This window comes from Erinaceus europaeus, chromosome 19, assembly GCF_950295315.1.
Source record: "Erinaceus europaeus chromosome 19, mEriEur2.1, whole genome shotgun sequence".
Classification (NCBI taxonomy): Eukaryota; Metazoa; Chordata; class Mammalia; order Eulipotyphla; family Erinaceidae; genus Erinaceus; species Erinaceus europaeus.
This window is the reverse complement of record NC_080180.1, coordinates 41,015,143-41,038,355: the sequence shown is the minus strand read 5'-3', so window position 1 is coordinate 41,038,355 and position 23,213 is coordinate 41,015,143. Positions and strand designations below refer to the sequence as shown.

General features: G+C 41.2%; 1 protein-coding gene across 1 annotated transcript; it reads left to right on the top strand.

Annotated features, from left to right (window-relative positions):
* LOC103120026 (uncharacterized) lies at positions 1 to 21,845 on the top strand. The gene is made up of 6 exons (XM_007530377.1): positions 1 to 108; positions 17,749 to 17,882; positions 18,124 to 18,194; positions 18,690 to 18,898; positions 19,568 to 19,739; positions 21,790 to 21,845. The coding sequence occupies exons 1-6, from the start codon at positions 1 to 3 to the stop codon at positions 21,843 to 21,845; spliced, it is 750 nt and encodes a 249-aa protein (XP_007530439.1).
* Positions 21,846 to 23,213: the final 1,368 nt, after the last annotated feature.

The following is a 23,213-nucleotide window of genomic DNA, read 5'->3' as shown; positions in this document are numbered from 1 at the left end:
ATGGAGATTAGCAAGCAACATACAGACTTGGAGAATATGCTAAACAAGCAACTCAAGAAGCAGCTACATGCTGGAGGGAAGTTAGCAATGAAGAAAAGAACAGCATTGGTGAGTTTCCCTGTCTCTCACTGCTTTAGCCTCTAGCCGTTTCCAGGCTGTTCATAGAGAAAGAAGACCTGCAGAACTGTTATACATGAAAACAAGAGGACAGAATCTGAAAGTCAACAAATCGATGGATGTTGATTTTTTTTTTTTTAAAGAACAGTCCTTGACTCTATGCATGAATTGGTCAATTCTCCCGCTGAGTTCTGAGCCATGTTTGCATCAAATAGGCTTCAATAAGCTAAAGCTGAATGGACTCAACTGCAATTTTAGCTGCCAAATGTCTAGTACACAATTGTAGATTATCTAGAGTGAAAAAGGAAAGTAAAACCCCTCTAAAGAAATAAAGTAAATGATGATGATGACTGCAATAGGGAGGAGGAGCACACATTCTGAGACTCTTAGATAAGGAATTTAGAGCAGCTTTTTATCCATTAACCTATTTAGTTTTGTGGTGCATGGGGCTGAACACAGGACCTTGTACATGCATAATGCCGTTCCAAGGATGATCTTTTCCTTTCATTTTGGGGAGAGAGAACTGAAAGGGAGACAGATGACAGAGGAATAGGAACAGCTTCACTGCACATGGCATTGTCTACAGTGCTCCTGTGTGGTGTCAGAGTTCAAACAAAGGATCCTCACACATGGTACTGCACTCTTCCTATTAAAGAGTTATTTTCCAGTCCACAAAGAAGTCTTTCTTTCTTTTTTTTTCCCCCACTAGCGTTACTCCTGAGACTGGCACACTGTGAAACCACCACTCCTGACAACCATTGCTGTTTTCTGTATTTTGATAGGACAGAGAAAAATTAAGAGGGAGGGGAAAGGAAAAGAGAGAAGGAGAGAGACAGAGAGATACTTGCAGTACTGGCCTCAATGTTTGTGAAGCTTCCCCCAGAAGTTGGGGAGTGGAGGCTCAAATCCGGGTCCTTGTACATGGTAATGTGTGTGCTTAACCAGGTGTAACACCCCCACCCCCAGAAGCCATATTTTTAATATTCATTTTATTTTATCGTGTGTGTGTGTGTGTGTGTGTGTGTGTGTGTGTGTGTAAATGAGAAGGAGGGAAGGAGGGATGGATGGAGAGACATAGACAGAGACAGAGAGAATATTGCATGAGAGAGAAGCCAGAAAACTGCTCTGGAATAAATAGCATCAAAGGATCAACCAGGAGCCTCCCGCATACAAGTTATATGCTTTACCAGCTGAGCTGTTTCCCCAGCCAATAAAACAGGTTCTCTCAATTACATAAGGAAACAATAGGACTACAATGTATATATATTAAAAAAAAAAACATATCACCAGTAGAAACTTTAAAACAATGAAAATGGAAGAGAGAAACTAAACAATAATTTTTTTTTTTTTTTTTTTTTTTTTTTTTTCTAAACAATAATTTTTATAAGAGCATTAATTACCTTTGATAAGTGGAATGGTAAATTGGGACAAAAGTGTCTGGAAGAAGGCATTTTTCAAGATGCCTAGTTTCTAATCCCTTGTGAATTTAGTAATTTATAGTAGCATTATTTTTCAATTCTGAGGAAAATAAGATGTATACTCTTTTGTAAAGTAAAGAACACCTTTCAGATATTTTGTGCTTTTTACTGAAAGATATCTGTCTTTATCAATATGGTCTCAATGCTGAAATTTTGTTTTTGTTCCTTTGCCCATGACTACTAGTTCAAGGTTTATCTTCCTTTGTACACCAGCTAACATATCCACAATGAAATACTAGAATCATTTTCGACTTTCTCCTTTTATCTAAGACTGTGATGGCAACATAATTCTATTAATTCAATGGCAACTTAATTCTATTAAGGTCAGGGTTTCTTTTAAACTGGAATAAAAATTTTGATCAAAATATGTTGAGAAAAGCCAGTCAAAATAGTGTTAAAAAAACAACTCTGATTTTGTCATGATTTCAACTTTAACTTTCATCTTCCAAGCAGCTTGTTTTCTTCTCTCTCTACTGATTAACTGACTTGTTTTTTGTTCTGAAATAACTTTTAGCTTCTTATACATAATGCTTTGCTCTCTAATACATATTTTGATCTTCAGCATATATATACATATATTAATAGATAGATAGATAAATATAGATAGATAATTCCTGTATCTGCAACTCCCTCTCAATTTTCCTTACTAATTCTTGGTTTATCTATTGCGATGCTAGTATCTACTAATCATCTCTTTTCTGGCTGAAATAAGTCAAACTGAATATTTAATTTCTTCTTCTTCCTCTTCTTCTTCTTCTTCTTCTTCTTCTTCTTCTTCTTTTTCTTCTTCTTCCTCTCCTTCTCCTCCTCCCCCCTCCTCCTTCTTCTTCTTCTCCTTCTCCTCCTCCTCCTCCTTCTTCCTCTCCCTCTCTCCCTCTCTCTCTCTCTCTCTCTCTCACTGACACCAGGATTGTCATTATGAATCCACTGCTCCCATTCCCCCCCATTCCTTCTATTTTATTGGATAGTAGGAAGAAATTGAGAGGAGGCAGGGTAAAAAGGGAGAGAGAAAGACACCTACAGGCCTGCTTCAGTGCTTGTGTAAGTGTCCCCTGCAGGTAGGGGGCAGGGCTTTCACTGGATGTGCCACTACCCTGCCCGCCCCCAATATTTAATTTCTTGCTCATACTCCTGTTTGGTAAAAATACTATTAGATAGCCTTTCCATCCACTGACATGTCATTCCTTTTTTAGTGATCACTAACATACAGACACATGATAATTAAGTTAAACATCTAAAGTACTAGAAACTAAAAATCTCCTTGACCTTTTTTGTTGCTTGGGCTAAAATAAATTAAGGCACTAAAATCATAATGATAAATTATGAAGAATGAATTTGAAAAGTATCATTTCATAAGAATAAAAATTTGAGTATGACAGAATATTCCATTAATTTCTATTTGCAAAGTTAAAATTGCAAAGTGGCAATATCATAAGAATATTTAGGCCACCGAGTGATTTGTTCACACTATAATTCATCCTAATTATTGTTCACACTATAATTCATCCTCCAGTGTCATGGTTCTTACGAAATTCTCTATCATAATAATAAAAACATACTAGCATAATAACTATTTGCTTAATTAGAATGAGCAACACTTTAATAAAGACATTATGCACATTTTCAGAAAAAAATTAGTATTCATTTGAATAAAAGGAACTACCTTGATAGTGTGCATATAAAAAAGATATTTCATTACAAAAGGGTGTTAAGATTTATTTTTACTGTTCAGTCACTCCTTATAGCTACTTAAATTGAGAACCATATAAGCTAATGAACTAGGAAATATTAATAACTCTCAAGCAAGAAATAATAAAGCCTATATAATTTATTTCACAAAGTTTTAATTAATATGTGGTGACAGTGTGAACGTACGATGGACCTTGGTAAATAAGCACTGACACTGAAATCTATATGGTAGCATAATTAATGAAGGGATATCACTTATTGATATTTGCATTTCAGGATTGCTAGGTTTGCTAGTCGTCTTAAAAACTTGAGCCAATAGTGAATTCAAACCAGATGGAAAAGGCAACGGGGCAAAGGTAGAAAACTCCAATAGAAACACAGCAGATAAAAACTCAAATTTCTCTGAGACTTTCCAGAAGAAAATGTCACAGGAACACAGAGACCTGATCTATTAGGGCACAGGATATTAATTCGACTTTACTAATGTGTATGATGACTTTGCAATATTTAAAATAATATCTCCAATTAAAACCATATAAATGGAAAATTCTAAGAATGCATACATCAGCTCAGCTATTAAGATTTTCTTTCCTTTTTTTTTTTTTAGGATAGTAATGACCTTTATGGTTTCTTAGGAAAGTTATAATGCACAAGACAGACGCTGTTAATGAGCATACTTTTCTTATCTCCCTGTGAGAAGCCTCAACACACCACTACTATCATCAGCTTAATTCTTCCTCTACCGCCATACACCAAGTTCAAGTTTGAAATTGCTTCTCAAGCTTCCTGTCTCTCCCTAACCCCTCAAGTCTTTGGTGACAAATCACGCCCAGTCCTTATTTCTCCCTGTATTTGTCCTTGTTTCTCAAGTTGCACTCAGAAGAGAGATCATGCAGTATTTGTCCCTCTCCTTCTGGTTTATCTCAATAATGATTCTTTCAGGTTCTCTCCAAGATGTAGCAAAGGAGATGAAACTATATATTCAGTTTTATGAACCAGTCATTTGTTGTTGGGTTTCTGGATTCCTTCCAAATCTGAGTTATTACACATTGTGTGGCTATATACACAGGTGTACATAGATCTTTTTAAATAGGTATTTATGTTTGGGGGGATATATCTCTAGGAAAGGGATTGTCAGACTAAAAGGAGGTCCATTTTTAATGCTCTGAAATCTTCAGACTGTAATTGATTCTGACAAGGATTGACCACTATATCAATATACCCCACCCCACCAATAGTGGAGAAAAATTCCTTTTTCCCCACATCCTTACTAGTACTTGTCATTTCTGTCCTTTCCAATGCATAACATTCTCACAGGTGTGAAGTTCTATCTCTCATTATAATTTTCTTAATGATTTTTCTGCTTTAATGATTCTTCATCATTAAAGCTATTAAGTGTATCTCCCATCTTTTGTACTTTGCTTCATTAAGATGGCAAATAATGTTCCATAGACAGCATTCAGTTAAGGAATCACCATTAATACAGTTTTGAAGTAAGGAAATTATTATTTGAATTAAGCACTAAGGTCATTCATCAGGATTAAAAGGAACCTACACATAAAGCATTACATGGCATTGTCCACACGTATTGTTTTGTTTTATTTTGTTTGTTCATATGAATAGTCACATTCATACTAGCTCTGTCTGGGACACAATGAAAACAAACCATTAAATAGTGTTTTGGTAATTGCACGTGTAAATTATTCACTTGGAAAACATTTTATCTAGCTGAGATTAGGTTATGTGGATACAAAGCTAATTAAGGTATCACCCTTGTAAAGCATAAGGTCCAAAAGAAGAGATAAAATCAGATCCAGACAATTCTGCAAAGGAAGATACTTTGTGGTCATGAAAGTGTAAATATCATGTAGATCTCTATCCACAGAGAACATGAAGATACAGACCTCCAGAAGCTGTGCTTTTTATCTAAAACATTTACCTCGAGGCCATTCTCACAGTCTGTCTAGTTAACAAGCAATTATATTTTAAATATCAAGGCATGTTTCTCTTTGGTTTTGGACTGAAGACTTAAAATCTGGGATCATACAGCTAAATACCCAGCTTTATCTTTCTCTCTCACTTGGAATTAGACTTGCACTTCAGTCTTATAGCTTGCCAGTCTTGATCAGCATTCACTCTAGTTTCCTCCATCTGCCTAATGCATTGTCTGTGTTGAATCAGAACTAGGAATGAATTTCTCAAAGAATCTGAACTAGTCAAGCATTCAACTAAAGTAAGGTGAGTAAATTTTAACTGTCTGATAAAAGATATGCCCACCCCTCTATGAAATGTTAGCACTAATTTAAACCCATCAAAAATATCTTTAAAGTAGGTTGAGCTTATATGAGTAGCAGGACTTGTCTTTGCTTAGGCTTTCTTCCAATCATTCTTACCTACAATTCACCTACAATTCCAAAGTCAATATTAATTTTGAGTTGAGACGTATATATTTCCTTTTTAATTTACAATACTTGTCTATTAAGATACAAATGCTATAAGAAGTGTTTTTTATATAATTTTTATTTATTTATTTATTCCCTTTTGTTGCCCTTGTTTTATTGTTGTAGTTATTATTATTGTTGTCATTGTTGGATAGGACAGAGAGAAATGGAGAGAGGAGGGGAAGACAGAGAGGAGGAGAGATAGACACCTGCAGACCTGCTTCACCGACTGTGAAGCGACTCCCCTGCAGGTGGGGGGCCGGGGTTCGAACCGGGATCCTTATGCCGGTCCTTGTGCTTTGCGCCACCTGTGCTTAACCCGCTGCGCTACAGCCCGACTCCCTAGAAAAAGTTTTTTTTGTTTTAAAGATTATATTTTACTGTTGTTTGACTTTGAAGGAAAGATAATGACTAGGGAAAGTTATCAGGGGAGGGGATGGGATATGGAGATTGGGTGGTGGGAATTGTGTGGAGTCGTACCCCTCCTATCCTATAGTTTTGTTAATTTATGCTTTCTTAAATAAAAGAATAAATTTTTTTAAAAAAGATAATGACTAGAACTCACAGTTAGATACCCTTCTGCAGGTTAGGGAGTAGGTAAAGGAACTAAAGTCAAGTAATAAGTCAAGAATAGAAAGAGTACCAAAAAAGCCTAGAAATTTATTTTATCAAGTTGAATACTTTAATAATTTTAAGGTATTGCTATTAGCCATTCTGTCTGCATTTCAAAGTTACCATCTAAATACACTGGAAGAAGTATTTAAGTGTTTAATACCCAGGCTTCTGGGGATATTGGTTTTGCATACCAATTCTTCAGTTTGAGAATCACTAAATTGTAGGTAACAGAAATTTATTTTAACACTCATTTCTGTGACATGCATTTCACATTCATTCATTTTACATATATATATATAATGATTCTGAGGCTATACCAGAAATTGAAGTTTCTGCTATAGATAGAACAAATTACAAATTAGCTGAGGTTTTATTCTAGTGAAACAGAAATGAATTTAAAAAACAATGAGCAATAAATGTTATATGTATCCTGGACAGACGACCCCATCAATGTGTACTGGAGCTCCACTTCCCCAGAGACCCACCCTACTAGGGAAAGAGAGAGGCAGACTGGGAGTATGGACCGACCAGTCAACGCCCATGTTCAGCGGGGAAGCAATTACAGAAGCCAGACCTTCCACCCTCTGCAACCCACAATGACCCTGGATCCACAATCCCAGAGAGACAGAGAATGGGAAAGCTATCAGGGGAGGGGGTGGGATATGGAGATCGGGTTATGGGAATTGCGCGGAATTGTACCCCTCTTATTCTATGGTTTTGTTAATGTCTCCTTTCTTAAATAAAAATAAAAAAATAAAAAAGTTATATGGAAAATGCTATGAAGGGAAAAAAATAAGATTAGAGTACAGAGAAGTTATAACCAAAAAGATGATATTTGAACAGAGAACAAAATTAAAAATTCATGTAGGTATTTTAGGGGGGACTGCTTCAGAGTTGAGGATACTGAAATCATCGGACAGTGATGCAGAAGTGAGCTTTGAGTCACTGATCATAAAGGGGCTAATGTGAGTGAATCAGAGGAGAGAGTGTGATAATAGGCAAGAAATGAAACTGCATGTAAACAAGTGTACAGTCAGATTAAGTGTCATGGAAAAGTTTACGGAAAACTGAAGGTACATACTACCACAAATGGGTCCTGGCATGTTTGTGTTTTTTTTTTTTTTTCTCAGTACTAGGAAGTTGAGTAAGGTATATGGCTTGCACCTTATAAAGTCTCTTGCTGGATAATCTGAAAAAAAAAAAAAAAAAGCAGTGTTCTAGCCTTGATCTCTCTCATAAAATAAATAAATCTTAAAAATAAAATCAAGAGACTTCTGAAGACATATCCATGGAGTAGAAGCCACCAAAAGATTGTTTCCATAATCAACTATGTAAAGCAAAGAACAATCACTTTAAAGACACAGAAACAGACAGAATTTGCCAACATCAATCCTGCCTTGAAAAAAACTACTTAAAGGAACCCCAAATGAAAAGAAGGAATTTCAACTCTAAATGATGTGATCAGTGGTAGAAAAGAACCAAGAATACAAACAGGAGCAAACAAAGACATAGGAAAAGGGAGGGAAAATGGACAAAGAGATATAGCCAATGTGGGTGAACCAAGGCCAACTTTTAAAAGATGGTTATTTCCAACCCAGGCAGGTTCACCTCTCCTTAAGCAATCCTGTGGTTGCTGCTCCCAGGAGATCACCATATTGATGCCCACCTGATTTAGGACACCAGATCAGCAATCAACACAGTGCACTGCAGTGGGTTCAAGTGATCCTCCAGCCTCAGCTTCCACAGCAGCTGGGACTACTAGCATGGAACAGAAGTAGAGAAATAAGAACTGAAAGAGGAAAACACAAAGCAAAACTTGGACTGGGTTTGGTGTATTGCACCAAAGCAGTGAACTCAGGAGGGGGTAGTGGTGGCTCAGGTCCTGATACCTGATGGTGGAAGAGGATCTAGTCTGGGGTGAGAGTGTTTTGCAGAAACTTAAGAAATATAAAGGAACATAATAATAAGTTTCTGTAAAATGTACTTCTTGGGGGTCCGGCGGTGGCGCACTGGGTTAAGGGCATGTGGCACAAAGAGCAGGGACCAGTGTAAGGATCCCAGTTGGAGACACCTGCTGGAGAGTCGCTTCACAGGCGGCGAAGCAGGTCTGCAGGTGTCTATCTTTCTCTCCCCCTCTCTGCCTTCCCCCTCCTCTCTCCATTTCTCTCTGTCCTATCCAACAACAAACAACATCAATAATGGCAATAATAATACAGCATCAATAATGCCAATAATAATAACCACAACGAGGCTACAACAACAAGGGCAACAAAAAGGGGGAAAAAATGGCCTCCAGTAGCGGTGGATTCATGATGCAGGCACGGAGCCCAGCAATAACCCTGGAGGGGAAAAAAAAATGTACTTCTTTCCCAAGTGACCAAAGTAAATGCAACATTGCACAGACTACATCTGAGGTCTGTCACATATTAATAAGCAGTTTTAATCTTTACAACCTGGCACAGCCAGCTGCGCTGATGAAGCAGCAAACAAGCTGGTACAACTCAGTCAACATCTGTGCTTGCCAGTAACATCACCCTTGAGGTGGTATGATATATGAACATCCTGACTTATATTTTATTCAGTTATACCAAACAAGTAATGTAATGTGTTCAATGAGAGTATGTTGGCTATGAAAATAAAGGGTTACAATTTTCAGGAACAGATGCTATTTGGAGGGGAAATAAAAGGTATTTGGTATTTAACTTAAAGGCTATTAATGTCTCATGGAATAGTTTTCATAGTTGCTGATATGGTGATATGGCCATGAAACATACTATAAACATATTTATTTCTCTTTGAATGAAATATATTGATGAATTCACATTTTTTCTAGAATCTATCCAGTAATAGTATTGAAGAACCCTTCATTATTTTAACATTTTTCAAATAGCTGAATTATCTAAATGTTTATTTTATCAAAAATATTTAGTGGTTCTTTAACAGTACATACACACAAACACACAGAAAAAAATCTCTGAAATAAACACACCATAATTAGAATTATTTGCCACCTTAAACTGTACTTACAATTAAAGATTACATCTCCCTTTAATTATTTACATCTATTATTAAAAATAATTTTTCAACATTGCTTCACTAGAGTATCAAAATATGTATTATATTTTAATTGTTTTAATATTTTTTGGTAAATTATCTTAGTTGCTGACAAAAGAATCTATTTCAGACTATTTCTCACTTTATAGTTCAGAAACTGGGAAGCCGGTACTCCTACCCTAAGAAAAACTAGATAAGAATTTAGTTGCTTAATTTTAATGTGTGTGTTTAACCAAGTGTGCCATCACCTGGTCCCTTAACTGTATTAGTTTTATAAATTATAGTTTCCACTAATCCTCTTAAACTCAGTCTCAGAATATGTGAATGCTAAATAAAAATATCTGATTTAGGAGTCAGTTGAAGTTGGAAAAGTAAAAAGCAGAAATTTCTCTATACCTTAGAAATGTACAAAATGCCTAGGTTCCTGAATTCAAATGGCGCACACCAAGACACATCATAGGAAAAGTATGTTTTCTGACTGTGAAGCTATAGGTCAGAATCACAAACAGGAGGAAAAAAAAAACACCCAGAATATGGTTAAGTGTAGGTGGCGGAAAGCGCAAAGACTGGCATAAGGATTCCGGTTCGAGGCCCTTGCTCTCCACCTGCAGGGGAGTCACTTCACAGGCAGTGAAGCAGGTCTGCAGGTCTTCAGGTGTCTATCTTTCTCTCCTCCTCTCTGTCTTCCTCTCCTCTCTCCATTTCTCTCTGTCCTATCCAACAACAATGACATCAATAACAACAACTATCATAACTACAACAATAAAAAACAACAAGGGCAACAAAAGGGAAAATTAAAAAAAAAAAGAATATGTGGACTAAATAATGTGCTTCTGAATAGCACCTGCATCACACATTGAATAGTAACAGATATCAAACATCCATAAAGAACTGGTACAGGAGTCGGGTGGTAGCACAATGGGTTAAGCACACAAGGCGCAAGGACCAGCATAAGGATCCCAGTTCGAGCACCCGGCTCCCCACCTGGAGACAGTGAAGCAGGTCTGCAGGTATCTATCTTTCTCTCTCCCTCTCTGTCTCCCCCTCCTCTCTCTATTTCTCTCTGTCCTATCCAGCAACAACGACCGCAATAACAACAACAATAATAATAACTACAACAACCAACGATAAACAACAAGGGCAATGAAATGGAAAAGATAGCCTCCAGGAGCAGTGGATTTGTAGTGCAGGCACCAAGCCACAGAACAACCCTGGATGCAAAAAAAGAAAAGAAAAGAACTGGTACAGCTCAACAACAACAAAAAGACAATAAAAAGTGGGCAAAAAAATTAAATAGTTTTGAGTTACCTACAACCTTAGGCCAGATAAATCAAAACCATTTCGTCCTGTCAGTATCTAAGATACAGTGATTACTAGATACTAGCACAAAACATAGTGAGGTCAACTATATTACTACAGACGCTAACCATTGGATTTTCATAGGAAAAAAACCCAACTAACTTGGTCATAATACTAATTAACTATTGCTATTTTAAACTCTTTCTAAGACTATAAAGAACCCTTTCCATTTTCTGTAAGATCCTCATTTCTCCTAATCCTAGAACCTCTAGGACTTGTCCCTATTTCTTGATGTTTCTTCTGATGCCTTATCATCACACTGCCTCTGTTGACCTGAACTAAATCAATGCTACCAGTGCTGTCATGCCACATTATGCTGCTACCAACTTGTCACTAACGATTGTCACCTGAGACACCAAGCCTGAGATTTCAACTGCCTAACTCCTCAAATCTGGTGAAATATTTCCAAATACATGGGACTACCTAGTCCCACTTCAGATGGCACATTATCCAACAATGTTACAGATACTGGATACAATCTAGGGTTTAGGACATACTAGAAGTGCCTAAAGAAGACATCATAAATTCTCTAAACAATCAGACATAGGCCAAATTAGCTTGGCACTCTAACAGAAAGACTCAAAGAAGACACACCCCCATAAAGCTAATGCTGATTGGGCAGAACAAATAACACTCAATACTTTAACAATTGGAAGAAATTCTAAGCTCGTCAGATAAAGAATGTACTACAAAAGCTGGATAAGAGCAAGAGACTGGCTCACCTAATAATGGCCTTTCTGCTCAATGCCAGACCACCCATTATCTGGGGCCCTAGTTAGCGAATCTTTGGATTCCCACACAAATACGATGGGTCTAGACCTCTAATAGATCCCTCTCTCCACCACCACTGGTCATTTCCTTTAGGAACATCAACATAAGTCCTCTTGTGGGCCTCTTCAGGACCTTGTCCTCACTATAAAATAGAAATCCTAGGGACTGCCCCACTTTCTGAAGGGAGGCTGGGTCACCATACTCTGTCACTTGAGGAAGACTTGTCCTGAAATAAATGCAGCCTAGAAGGTTCCCAGCTGTGACCATGACAGGGACTCAGAGGTTACACAGGATCCTCCTATGCTAACTACAAATATTTATGGGCCATGAGTCAGGTGGATGGGGTAAACAGTTAATTTTATTCATAGATCTTCTTCAAAATTGGGAGCTACTCTCTGCCCTAATCCAACTTTATAGTTCTTTTCTCAACTGTGACACCATCTTCTCAGATAATATATTTTTTAATTTTTTTATTATCTTTATTTCTATTGGATAGAGACAGCCAGAAATTGAGAGGGGAGGTGGAGATAGAGAGCGACAGACAGACACCTGCAGCCCTCCTTCACCACTTGTGAAGCTTTCCTTTGCAGGTGGAGCTTGAGGGCTTGAACCTGGGTCCTTGAACACTGTAACACGTGTGTTCAACCAGGTGCATCACCACCCAGCTCCCTATCATAGTTTTTGCTTATACTCATAGTGGGTGAGAGATAATAAGGTAAGGAAGTCCAGAGGGTTCTGAACTCCAACTCCATCAGGACCCTGAGAAAGAAGAGAAAAAAGGGAGAGGCTTTCAAAAGTAGTAATAAAAGGAAGAGAAGATAGGACTATAGAGGAAAAATGGGCAAGTATATACAAATATAGAGAAAGATAGTTGTAGAAATAATAGTTAACCCATATCTGTAGCCTTAAGAAAACTGCTGTGGTTTACAATTGAGGGAATGAGGATACAGAATGCTGGTTACTTAATAGGACAGAGAGAAACTGAGAGGGGAAGGGGAGATAGGGAGAAAGAAAGATAGGCACTTGTAGACCTTCTTGTGAAGCGACCGCCCCACTACAGGTGGGGAACCAAGATCCTTGTGCTTTGTACTGTGTGTGCTTAACCCATTTAGCCACAGTGTTACCCCTAAAAACATTGTTTTAAATATCACTACAGGGGTTTCATTGCTCTGGACCAACTTTTTTAGATAGAAAGAGAGTCAGAGGGAAGGAAGAAAAGACAAAATAGCACCGGAAGCCCCCCAGAGCCTTGTGGGGACAGATTCAAACCTGGGTTGCTTGCTAGTGTGACAAAGCAGGTCCCTTCCTAGAAAGCTATATTGATGGCATCATTTATATATTTAATTATTTCATTTCTCAGTTTTTCATTTCATGATTGGAAGACAGAGAGGTCAGGATATGCACTGCCAAGGGTTTAACACATGGCTATATGCACCTCCCTAGATGTTGTGTTAGGTCCCAACATATAGTCATCTCAATCCCCTCCTACCCTGTTTGCATGTTTCTGAGTCACAGGCCAAAATCTCCTTCTGGTCTTGATGTTTAATGATAGAGTCTTCAGAACATCCTTTTACCCTAATGCTGAGAAAATCCAAACAACCGCCAGCCCCTTCAGAAAAGAAGATCCTTCATCCAAAGCCTTTCAGTGGGGTGCCTAGGTAGTGGTAGTGCTGGGGAACTGTGACCTCTTGGATGTTCAAAGCTTATCATAAAGGAATTCAAAGGTTAGAAGAATGGGGGGGGGATACTAGAGTTACAGAGAAGAGACCCAACTAGGCAGCCATCTTAGAGAAACACAGGGCAAAAAAAGGAGAAATGCTTCAGTCTAACAAAGCTGGGGGATGGCTAGTGTTCCAGGCTTGCCCACGATTTCCAGAGATGTTGCCATGTGATGATACACACATAGAGTCTACAAGAGAACATAATGAGGAGCTCTGGAGCATCCAGTTCATTGAAAATGCGGCATGATGATGGAAACTTACGTGGCCTCTGGAGATTATCTAAGAATCACACTAAGAACAGAGGCAAGGCAGAAGCCCTGAAGATGGTTATGCCACTTTTAAGAAAGGGATTAAATTTGTCTGTTTAGGGAGACAGGCAGTAGCGCAGTGGGTTAAGCGCATGTGGCGCAAAGTGCAAGGACCAGCATAAGGATCCCTGTTCGAGCCCCCGGCTCCCCACACGCAAGGGAGTCGCTTCACAGGCAGTGAAGCAGGTCTGCAGGTGTCTTTCTCTCCCCCTCTCTGTCTTCCCCTCCTCTCTCCATTTCTCTCTTTCCTATCCAAAAATGACGATATCAATAACTACAACAATAAAACAAGGGCAACAAAAGGGAATAAATAAATAAACATTAAAAAAAATGTTTCAATTACAAATCTAAATTTTTTTCTGGCCTGGCCAGGGAATTAACCTGAATCTTGTTTTTAAAGATTTAATTATTTATTTTCCCTTTTGTTGCCCTTGTTTTATTGTTGTAGTTATTACTATGGTTGTTGTTGATGTTGTTGTTAGGACAGAGAGAAATGGAGAGAGGAGGGGAAGACAGAGAAGGGGAGAGAAAGATAGACACCTGCAGACCTACTTCACTGTTTATGAAGCGACTCCCCTGCAGGTGGAGAGCCGGGGGCTCAAACCGGGATCCTTATGCTGGTCCTTGCACTTTGCGTCACCTGCGCTTAACCCGCTGCACTACCGCCAGACTCCCGAATCTGAATCTTTACCACAAATTACTCAGACTTCTGCGTCCATCTCATACAATAAGCAAAATATAGAACCTCTGGTGTGTCAGTCAAAAGGAAAAGGAACAAGAAAATCACTGCTCTCAATAAAGAGCAGCCAATGCATCCATAATCTATGGTTCTGAAAGGGCACGGGACCCGCCTTTTACCCCCAGGGAGAGAGGACTTCATTTTCAGCACCACCTACCAAGCTGGGAGTTCACTGTTCTGTCATGCCAATGTGTTCAATGCAATCCTAGGACTATTAGAGCATTAATTATTATTATTATTATTATTATTATTATTATTATTATTATTATTCATGGAGCCCTTGGAAATTGCATTTATGTGGCTAGTATAGAGCCTGACAGGTGCAATCAAGGTCTGTGTGACTCCAGCAATTACATTCACTTGGGTCAATCATAGGTCTCAGGAAATAATGACCCCAGTCTTGGAACAACAGTGTTACTAGTCTAGTCACTGGTAAAAGTTGGAGAGTTCCAACTTCTCAGTCTCACATGAGCCAGGTACAGAGTAAAGATCTTGACTCATAAAAGTTTGGTTCCTTCTGATCAGTTAAGAACTCACAAATTCAGAGATTAATAACTGTTTTCTTCCTGTGAACAAACAAACAAGCACGCTCCTCTGCACATAAACACATACGCATTTCTTTTTAGGATTTTTTTTTTTTGCCTCCAGGGCTATTGATGTGGCTCAGTGCCTGCACTACGAATCCACTGCTCCTGGAGGCCATTTTTTCCCCATTTTGTTGCCCTTGTTGTAGTTGTTATTGTTATTGTTGTCATAGCTGTTGTTGTTGGATAGCACAGAGAGAGGAGGGGAAGATAGAAAGAGGGAGAGAAAGATAGACACCTGCAGACCTGCTTCACTGCTTGTGAAGTAACACTCCCCCCCTACAGGTAGGGAGCCAGGGGCTCGAACCAGTATCATTATCTGGTCCTTGCACTTCACAGCACCATGTGCACTTAACCCAGGGTGCTACTTCCCTGCACCCAAGATTTAAAAAATTTATTTATTTATTTATTTGTTGGATTAAGACCATCAGAAATTGAGAGGGAAGGGGGTGAAAGAGAGCCAGAGAGACACCTGCAGCACTGCTTCACCACTCACCAAACTTTCCCTTGCGGGTAGAGACCAGGGGCTCCAAGGTGGGTTCTTGCGCATTGTAACATGCACTCAACCAGGTGTGCCACCACTGGACCTCCATATATGCATTTCTTTTAGCTCCAGTTCCCTTCTGTAAGGGAGAAGAACCTGTCACTTAAAGAAAGGTACTGATTACTAATGTGTATCTGCTGCTTTGCCCTGTCTAGCAGTACTAATGAATAACAAAGTAGAAGCTTGCCACATATATATTGTCTTTTTTTTTTTGCCTCCAGGGTAATTGCTGGGGCTTGGTGGGTATCTGTACTGCAAGTCCACTGCTCCTGGAGGCTATTTCCCCCATTTTATTGTCCTTGTTGTTGTTGTTGGATAGGACAGAGAGAAATTGAGAGAGGAGGGGAAGACAGAGGGGAAGAGAAAGACAGACACCTGCAGACCTGTTTCACCACCTGTGAAGCAACCCCCCTGCAGATGGGGAGCCGGGGCTTAAACCTGGATCCTTATGCCGGTCTGTGCACTTCATACCACGTGTACTTATCTTGCTATGCTACCACCTGGCCCCTCCATATATATTGTCTAAAGAAGTCACCTCAAAGATTTCCAAGGGAGACCCTCAAATCATTTCTGTGTGACAACAGTCAGAAAATCATGTGGAAGAGCCCCTAGTTAGCTGATGACAGTTTAGGCCCTTTTCCTCCTATGGGTCCAGTGCTTTTCATAAGCCCTGGATCTGACCCTGAGAATATTTATTTGTTTGTTTGTTTGTTTGTTTATTGTGTGTGAGTCAGGGCCTGCCACATCTTCAGGTTCACCAGCACCTGACTAAATCTGTTCTCCTGGCAATAACCCTCACCTCAAGGTCAACTGGCCTGTATCAGCAAGCAGAGAACCTTCACTCAGTAACATTCCTTCAGTGAAATATACCCCAGGACCACCAGCCATTGTTTGTCAGTAGTCCTTCATGGCAGTGTCTGCAATTAGAACAGTGCAGGAAGGAGACCACTGTTATGGGACCTTGAGTCATAATAAGAAACAGAGCAATGTACATGTTGTGAGAATAAACAGCAATGAATAGGAAATTGGTCATGCAAGAGGTTCTGGCAGCCCCCTAGTTCCCGAGAAGACCCTGGGAAGAGAATATTTATAAAGGGAATGTGAGTTAAAAAATGCAAATCCACCTCTGGGAATATTTGGAGAGGACAGCCTAGGCGAGGAAGAGCAAATTCTGAGCTATCCCGGCAAGTGAGGGGTGGGTCTGAGGAACCCATAAGATTTGTCAGAAAAAAAGGGGATTTTATCTTCAGTACTAAAACTCAGACCCTTTCTCCTCAGCAAGCCCTAGAAAGAGTTCAGTTCTAGGGACTTGGGTGAAAAAGCTCCTGTGAGGACCAGAAGATGGAAAGATGGAGACAAAATTCTAAAGAACCTCTTCATGGATGAAAGTGTAATTGCTCTTCAGCCTTCTGACAATTTTCCAGCAGATAGTTATCTGAGAAGAGCAACATGTGAAATAGAGCCTGGGGTTGGTGGGCAAGGACTATATGTTATTCTTGGGTGACAAATTATTCTCTCACCAATGTCAACAGTCATGCTATTTTACCTTGCCCGCTGAACAGTTGGCCAGCTGCTGGTGGGCAGGGTGTGTACTCTGTGCCAGGCACTCAGAGGCCAGGAGCTGGAGTATAAAGGGCAGCCCTGAAGGGACCAGGAACAAAGTACTCATACTCGCAGTGCTAACAGCAGCTCTAAGGTGCGGCTTGTGAAGATGAGAGTCCTGTTCCTGACCTTCGCACTCAGCCTGTCTGCTCTCCTCCAGGCCCAGGATGCCCTGTCCATGGCTTTGAAAAATGATGTAAGCCTGAGATGGGGTGGGTTGGGTGGTTTGAGGGGAACAGCCAACATCAGTCAGGGGGATGGAATCAAGGGCTAACCCCAAAGGTCAGGATTCTGGTCCTGCGCCCATCCTGAGGAGAGGTCAGATGGCGCAGGGAGCTCTGCACATTTGTCCTCACACACAGAGTCCCCCTTTAGTTCTAGGATCTGGAAGAGGGAACAGTTTTTCTCAGGGACCATTGCTCTGTCCTCTTCTGAACACTATGGGCTGTGTGAAGACACACCAGGTGTCACCTCCAACACCTCCAGGGATGGATCTGTTGAAGTGCAGGCACCACCTGACTCCATTTGGGGTGGGAGGCATCAGAACATAGCTTGTTCCAAGGATTCACAGAGCTGTGAATGTAACAGAACTCAGCCTGTCTTTGGGTGTAGCAAGCAAGACATGAGAGGTGCCTGGTTATGGCTGTATCCATGCATGTTGGAGGGGAACAGGTTGGAGGAATGTCTCGGCCAAGTCTAACATATCCTTATGCACCCTCTGTTTAGAAAACGGGAACTTGGTACATAAAGGCCATGGTGGTCAACAAGGAGCTTCCTAAGGAGAAGAGACCCACGAGTATGGCCCCAGTTATAGTGACAGCCCTGGATGGTGGAGAGCTGGAAGCTACACACACCTTCATGTGAGTGGAGCTCAACAAGGAGGTCCCTCAGGTCACTGGGGCTATGGTGTAGTACTTCACAGTATATTTTCCCTGTCCCGAGGAAGTTAGCATACACCCCCATATTTGAAGGGAGGGTTATCTGGGAAGTAGGTAGAACACTGGAATTTGATGGGACACCAAGTAGGTAGCCAACAGGCCATGAGTTGAGGAAGCTCAGGTGTGTCTACTCAGAGGACACTATGCTTTTCCTGTGTTCCAGGAAGAAGGGCCAGTGTCATGAGATGAAGATTGTTTTGCAGCCAACTGATGATCCTGGCAAATACACTGCCCGTGAGTCCTGGGCTTCTGTCTCCTCAAAGACCTCCCACTGCCATACTCAACTGGGGATTGTGTCATTTTTCTCCCTCTTAAGAGAGACATCAATATAGGTTTCTCAAAATTCCCTGGTATAAAGGGGCTCCTGTTCTGTCTCTCTTGAAGGAGAGACAATCTGCTCTCCTGCAAGTGCTTTGTCCACCTTCCACTCAAAGATGGACAGGTTTGCCTCCAGCAGGAAGGGCTGAATCACACCTTGGAAACTAGGGTCTAATATGCTGTTGAAATTGCTTAGAGCTTAGAGGATTTCATCTCTGCCCCAGAATATACCCTCTGGTCTAGCAACTGCTCAGGGAATGTTGATGGCACAGGCCTATCTAGAGTACCCAGGTAATGACACTCAGTACAGTTCCATGTCAAGAACATTGATGGGTCTACAGTGTTCCTCAATATGGTCTGGACAATTTTCTCTAGGGCTGAAAACACCAAAAAGCATTTTTCTCTGTACAGATGGGGGCAAGAAGAATGTGCAAATTGAGGAGATGCTGACTGAGGACCACTACATGCTTTTCATTCAGGGCCAGTGCCATGGGAACCCATTCCGCATGGTCAAACTTCTGGGTAAGGGGGCTTCTCCTTTCTCGGCCCCTCAAAGACCTCCTCTACTCAGTCCACAGTTTGTGCTTCTGGTGGCTGATGAAACTGACAGGTGTCAGGCGGTAACGCAGCGGGTTAAGTACACATGGCGCAAAGCACAAGAACCGGTGAAGGATCCCAGTTTGAGCCCCTGGTTCCCCACCTGCAGGTGTCTATCTTCACCTCCCCAAAAGTGGTGAAGCAGGTCTTCAGGTGTCTGTCTTTCTCTCCCTGTCTCTGTCTTCCCCTCTTCTCTCCATTTCTCTCTGTCCTATCCAACAATTATGACATCTATAACAACAATAATAATAACTATAACAATAAAACAATAAGGGCAACAAAAGGGAATAAATATTTAATATAAAAAAAGAAACTGAGTCAGATGAAAACTCTGGTTCTGGAGACTATACACCCCCCCCCTTGTAGTGGTCTCTGTTTGACACAGTTTAGTGCCCTGGTGTCCAGTTCCAGTCCCCTGGATATATGACTATCACCTACATCCAGTTTCAAGGACTACTTGGAGGATGTGGGAGAGGGTTACAAGCAGGAATTCTAGAAGAACAGGGATTCAGATTCTCTGGGTCATGAAGTTCTTCCAGATCAGAGAAGTGACAATGCAAGACAGGGAGCAAAACCTGCTGGCCTAAGTCACTTCTCTGTCTGCGGGATTTCCGGGGAATATCCATCTTCCTCAGTCCTGTTTCCTTTGCACCATCTCCTCAGTCACATTCATGCTGACCTCTCCCACCTAGAACTTCCTGGACAAGTTGGTAGGTAAAGTCTCCTTGAGATCACAGGCTCATTCAGTCACCTCACCTGCAGGCAGGACTCCTGACCTAAACTTGAATGCCCTTGAAGAATTTAAGACGTTCATAAAGAGCAAGGACTTGCCAGAGGAGAGTATCTTCTTGCCTACCCAGATGGGTGAGTGTGCAGTTCTGTGTTTTTTCCCAGTCCCCATCTCACACTTCCTGTGCCCATTCAGGTCCTCACACTCCACTGTGTGCATTGTTTCCCCTTGTACACTCTATATCCCTATCTTGCAAAGATCCCTCTAACTCATCTCCTCTGTGGTCACTAGGGGCCCAAGGGAGGAGGGTGTCCCACTCTGAGGCAGTGAAGGGACCTACATTTTCTCTGAGCCTCTTTTCATTTGTGCATTCTTTTTGTTTTCTACAGAAAAGTGCACTCCTGAAAGTGAGATCCTCTAGGGTAAGTGACCTTGGGGTGATTATGAGTTCATTTGGGGTTCAGAAACCATGGGGAAGGCCACATCAGCAGAAAAGAGCAGCCCTGTCAGGATTAAGTCGAACCTGCTCTGCTCTGCTCTGAGGTATCCTCGAGAACCTAGTTGTCATTACTGATGACTGTCCCCAAGTGTTGCTTCTGGGACATTTAGAGCCTGAAGTCTTGGTCCATGGGTGTTCTTTTTCTATAAATCAGTAGCAAGAGGTCAGATACTGCTGTAGCCAAGCACAAGATGGCAGCCCTTGCATCTGCATCCACACCTCATTCCACCTCCCACCCTTCCCTGTCCTAGCCTCACTAACTCCCCCCTCCCCCCCTCAACTTTTCTAGGACATCAGGAATCCTGAGGGGCAATGTCAGGAGCCTCTGTCCTACAAGACATGGAAAGAGCCCCTGTTCTGGAGGCCAAAACTTCTTGGTCAACACCCTCCTCCCCTTCATCCCCTTCCTCCATTCTCCATCCTTTTTCTTTATGGAAATAAAGAGCTTTCAGCAGCAATGGTGACTGTGAAGTTCCTCAGAGGGGAACCCTTGCAGGCTCCTCTGAAATTTGCTGGGAGAGGAGAGGGAGGGAGTGTTCAGGCTCTCCTTGGTGGGTATCAAAGTCCAATATAAGAGAGTCAGTGGGTGCTCAGGTATTATTACCTGAGGGTCTGTGGAGGGAGATATGCAGACATGACACCCAAGCTCAGGGTGAGGATAATCACGTACTTGAATGGAAGGGATCTGAGGGGGTTGGGCTAGGTTTCATTCCTTAGAAGAGAATGATCTTATGCCCTGGTTTCTAACTGCTATAGATTATGGTGAGATGGTGATGGTATAATCTGTTTCAGGAACAAAGGCAGGCTTCCCTGGGTCCATGAGAATTAACCAGCAGGACACTGGGACCTGATATGGGGTGACGCTCTGCTTTGCTGGTTCCCTCAGGCCTGACTGAACATGTGTGAAGCCCTGGGGAGGGAACCAACTGGTATAGGCACAAGCAAGCTAACACATTCTGATGTCATCACTACAGTTTCCCAATATCCTCTGCAGCACTGCTGTGAGTTCTCTGATCAGAAAAGCCTTGGTGCCCCCTTCTAGCTCTAGCCCAGAGGCAGATTACTTCCCACTCTAAGCTCAGTCTCCCTTCCACATAGGTTTTTCCAACACATCAAGCCAGAAGATCAAAATAATTAGTTGTATTACATTAAGAGCATCTATTCTGGTGAGGCAGGTAGCATAATGGTTATGCAAAAAGACTCTCATGCCTGAAGCTTTGAAGTCCCAAGTTCAACCCACCTATAGCAACATAAACCAGAGTTGATCAGCAGTGCTCTGGTTAAAAAAACAAACAAAAAACCCATCTATTTATGGGCTCCTCACAAAACAGTTTAATCACTACCCACACCATGAAGTGGAGGGGCTTCTGTGATGGAGGGGAGGGCTCAGAGCAGGAGGGAATGGGCTAAAAAAAGGCATATAGAATAGGCAGCAGAATGAGGTCTCTGCCATGCTGAGACACTCCTCACCACTGGGCTGAGCCTGTGTAGGTGCTGTGTACCCTGGCCATTGCTTTCTGAGAGTCCTGTCCCCACCCACACTGGGTCGAGTGTCCTCTGCAGGGAAGACATGGAATGTGACCCAGGCCAGGTATTTGGATGGGTTAGGGTCTCACTGTCATTGCTTTGAGGTTGGAAGATAAGAGCTAGAGTCACTTTTCTTACGTCTCTGATAATATTTCTAGGCAAAGAAGGTGCTGCCAAGGAAAAGCAAGACAAACTCACTCCCATGTCTAGTTGAACATGGGAGCCGAGACATCTGTGTGATATAGAACAGGGTTCCCGTGAACACTGAAACACATTCCCTTACTCCTGAGCAGGGACTGCTCCCATGGTTTCTGACGGCAATCATGTAAAACCAAGATGGCTTTGTCTGTCTAAGGTATAAATCAGATTTGCAGGAGGCACAAAGTGCTTTTCAGATAAGTAATAGCTGAAGGCATGCACCACATCAAAAACAGAGGTACAAGAGAAACTAAAAGGTGCTGGGCTGCCAAGCAATTGGTAAATAGCATGTTACCAGCCAGGAAGCCCAGGATTCAAGCTCCCCAAAAAGAAAGAAAAGAAAAGAAGAGAAAGAAAAAAAAAAGAGAAAAAATTTCAAATAAAAGGAGTCACATAAAAAGAAAATATAGAGGGGAGGTGGGCGGTAGCACAGCGGGTTAAGCACACATGGCCTGAAGTGCACAGCCCCGCATAAGGATCCCAGTTCAAGCCCCTGGCTTCCCACCTGCAGGGGGTCTCTTCACAAGCGGTGAATCAGGTCTGCAGGTGTCTATCTTTCTCTCCCTCTGTCTTCCCCCCTCCCTTTTCAATTTCTCTCTCTCTAGCCAACACTAAAAATAAATAGAAATATTTAAAAAGAAAATGACTTCCCCATGGATGGAAAACAAATAAAAACAGGTAAATAATCAAAGCCCAGTGAAAAACATGGACTCAACAGCAGAAGTGTCATAAACAAAGGGTTAAAGTTAGGGCTTGAACCTGGGCCCTTGTGCAGGGAACATGTGTGTTCAGCCAGGTATGCTGCCACCTGGTCCTCAGTATACGGATTCTTTAAAATATTTAATTTCTAATGAAGGATATTCAGAAGTAGTAATAGGTGTAGACTGACTTAGAAAGGAAGAGAAAATGGGACCATGGAAAAAATGGGCAAATATATATGTATATGTAACTGAAAACAGTTATAAAAATAATAGGGAACCCATTATTTAATCTGTGACCTTGGAAAAATTACTATAGTTTCCGATGGAGAGAATGAGGACACAGAACTCTGTTCCCAATGGAGTTAGGAACAGAAGAATTATATCCCTGTTATCTTATAATTTTGTAAATCAATATTAAGACACTAATAAAGTTAAAAAGATGAAGTCATAGAAAAAATAGGCAAATATATAGATAGAAAGTCATAGAAGGAAGTCAGAGAAGTCATAGAAAAAAGTCATAGATAGGAAGTCATAGAAAAAATAGGCAAATATATAGATAGATAGACAAATAGACAGATGGTTATAGAAGTAACAGTCAACCCATATCTGTGACCTTGGGAGAACTACTGCAGTTTCCAATGGAGAAAATGGGGACACAGAGCCCTGGCGGTGGGAATGGTATG

Bases quoted from the DNA above. Each gene is read 5' to 3' on its own strand.
- LOC103120026 (XM_007530377.1), top strand. From the start codon at position 1: ATGGAGATTAGCAAGCAACATACAGACTTGGAGAATATGCTAAACAAG. The intron at 109-17,748 runs GTGAGTTTCCCT...CCCTCTGTTTAG, and splicing joins TGAAGAAAAGAACAGCATTG to AAAACGGGAACTTGGTACAT. The intron at 17,883-18,123 runs GTGAGTGGAGCT...CCTGTGTTCCAG, and splicing joins GAAGCTACACACACCTTCAT to GAAGAAGGGCCAGTGTCATG.